The 2315-nt window shown below is 58.6% G+C and overlaps 1 protein-coding gene across 1 annotated transcript; it reads left to right on the top strand.

Moving 5' to 3' along the window:
* On the top strand, positions 1–2064 carry JKF63_04842 (uncharacterized protein; the record flags this gene model as incomplete). The annotated part of the gene is made up of 1 exon (XM_067900814.1): positions 1–2064. The coding sequence occupies one exon, from the start codon at positions 1–3 to the stop codon at positions 2062–2064; it is 2064 nt and encodes a 687-aa protein (XP_067757014.1).
* Between the last annotated feature and the right edge of the window lie 251 nt (positions 2065–2315).

Below are 2315 nucleotides of genomic sequence, written 5' to 3'. Positions count from 1 at the left end.
ATGCAGCGTCGTACATCACTCCTGTTCGTCAAGGGAGTCTTTGGGGTAGGCCAAAGACGACCGGTGGGTGCTCCAGCAGGTGCGCCAACGGCCGCTGTCTCGTTTCCCCCGGCGGCTCCCACGTCTCGTCAGACGGCCGCGGTGCCACAGGCCGCAGCCGCGGCAACGGCAACAACAACCGCTGCCGCGCAAGAGGTCTCCGTGACGCGTCCTGCATCTCTCGTCACCCCTCCATCACCAGGCGCGACCCCGACAATCAAGAAAAAGAAAATTATTCGTCGTATCATTAAGCGCAAGAAGTTGAGCTCTGGGCCGGTTTCTGGCGAAGCCGCGCACCCTGCAACAGGTGGTGCTTCTGGGGCAATGCCCGGGGTAGTGACACAGTCGGCTGCACCAGCATCACCAGTCGAGGTTGCACCGGCAGCTACCAGCGGTGCCCAGCTGCCGCGGCGTGGCTTGGCGATGCTGAACGAGATTCGTAAGCAGCCGGAGGGTGCCATCAAGGAGATGCCGCACGTCGTTGAACAGCAACAAAACCAAGAAGCAGCTGGCTCAGAGGAGCAACATCATCTGTACGCATCGGACCACCACACCCGGAGCCTGGATCCTGAGAACACACACGAGCATCACTACACAGACGACGCGGGGAGTGAAAAGGTCGCTAGCGATATATACGAAGCCGCTTCAGCCGACTCAGATGTCGGTGCCGCTGCGAGCAGCAACGACGCGTACAGCGCCGTCTTCAATACTGGTTCCTCGTCCTCATGCAAGACGGCGATGGTGAAAGCGTACCGCATCGACGAGGTCAGCGCACAGTGCAGCGCCTCGGATGCCATGTTTGCCCGACGCCTTCCATCAGGGGGCTGCCAGTTCTTTGCGTGGCCTGGAACGCCGCTGTCGGTGGCAAGCTCGGCAATCGTGTCAATGCCGGACACAATCCGCACCGTGCACGCTGTTTTTGGTCGCATTGGAACACCGATCGATATTGTGATGGATATCGACTGCCAAGTGCCGCAGGAATACTGGCACATGTCTAAGATTCGCTTTTATCAGCGCAAGGTGCTCGACGATGTGCTTGGCCCTCTGAAGGAGGAGATCGAGAAGATCGGCGAGAGGATCGAGACACAGGTGGTGCTGCAGTCACCAAACCTGAAGAAGGCATCTTTCCATGTACACACGCGGCTGAAGGACGCGGCCTTCAAAGACTTCTACTCCCTCTACGGGTTTCTTTTTCGCTTTCAGGACCGTCTGCCGAACGTCGACCTGCAGATCTACCGACCGAATGGCATGCTGCGCATGTTTGGCTGCATGAAGGAGAACCACACGAGCGCCATTGTTGTCTTCGACGAGCCGAAGTGGAACATCGGCTTCCCCGGCGGGAAGGTGAGTGACGAGCAGGCGGCGATACACTCCATCTGCGTGCGCGATCCGTCGACGTTCTCGCGCGTGCTCACCTTCGAGGCACCTCGCCAGCACCAGATGCCTGCATACGGCGGCAGTAAAGCAACAGGCGGTGACGACAATGAAACCACCCGCCTCCCTCCGCAGGTGCTGCTCCCACGGACGGAGAAGGAGGCGATCGAGACCGCATCTCGATGGTTGCGGCAGGCGACTGAGACAGAGGTGGGGGAGTGGCGCACGTGGATCGGGCTAGGGCTGTGCGCCTTTCGTATAGGCTACCAATTTCGAAACGCCAAGAATCTGCCTCGCCCGGCGATGGAAGAGATGCTTGACGCCTGGACTGAGGCGAGTCGGAGGTGCCCGCTCAAATTCCATAGTGGTGAGTGCGAGGCGCGCTGGACTACCTTCGATCCCGAGAAGGTCGGCAGCTCCTCCGACTGGTGGTCAGCATACAGGCGTCTCGGTCGCTTAGAGGTGCCGATGCGGGAGGCCATTGAGCGGGAGGCGGCCGCTGCCGCGCACCGCGATAAGAGATATCAAGCCCCTCCGGCAGATGAGGTACCCCCTGTGTCAGAGCCATCAAAAGCTGCTACGACTGCCGCGAGCGTGACACCGGCGCTGCGCAAGATGAAGCGACAGAAAAAGACGTTTCGTACGGCGTAGAGCGGTGCGCTTTAGGAGTGTGCTAATAATATCCCCGCTCCCCCACCTCCTCTTTTTTTTCCTCCTGGACAGGCCAAGTCGTTGGCGCCCCCTTTTTTCCAAAATGCTATTCGCGTGAAGCAAGAGACGTTTGATAGTTGGGGGGGGTCTCTCTCTCTCTCCATCTCTGTGTGTGTGTGCGTGTGTGTGTTCGTTGAGTGAGTACAGAACTGTTTTTTGTTGTAGCATATTTTTTTTTTAATCATCATCAT

Source organism: Porcisia hertigi, chromosome 23 (genome assembly GCF_017918235.1).
Source record: "Porcisia hertigi strain C119 chromosome 23, whole genome shotgun sequence".
In the NCBI taxonomy this organism is placed as follows: domain Eukaryota; phylum Euglenozoa; class Kinetoplastea; order Trypanosomatida; family Trypanosomatidae; genus Porcisia; species Porcisia hertigi.
Note: the sequence above shows the minus strand (reverse complement) of the source record. Positions and strands in the feature narration are given on the sequence as shown.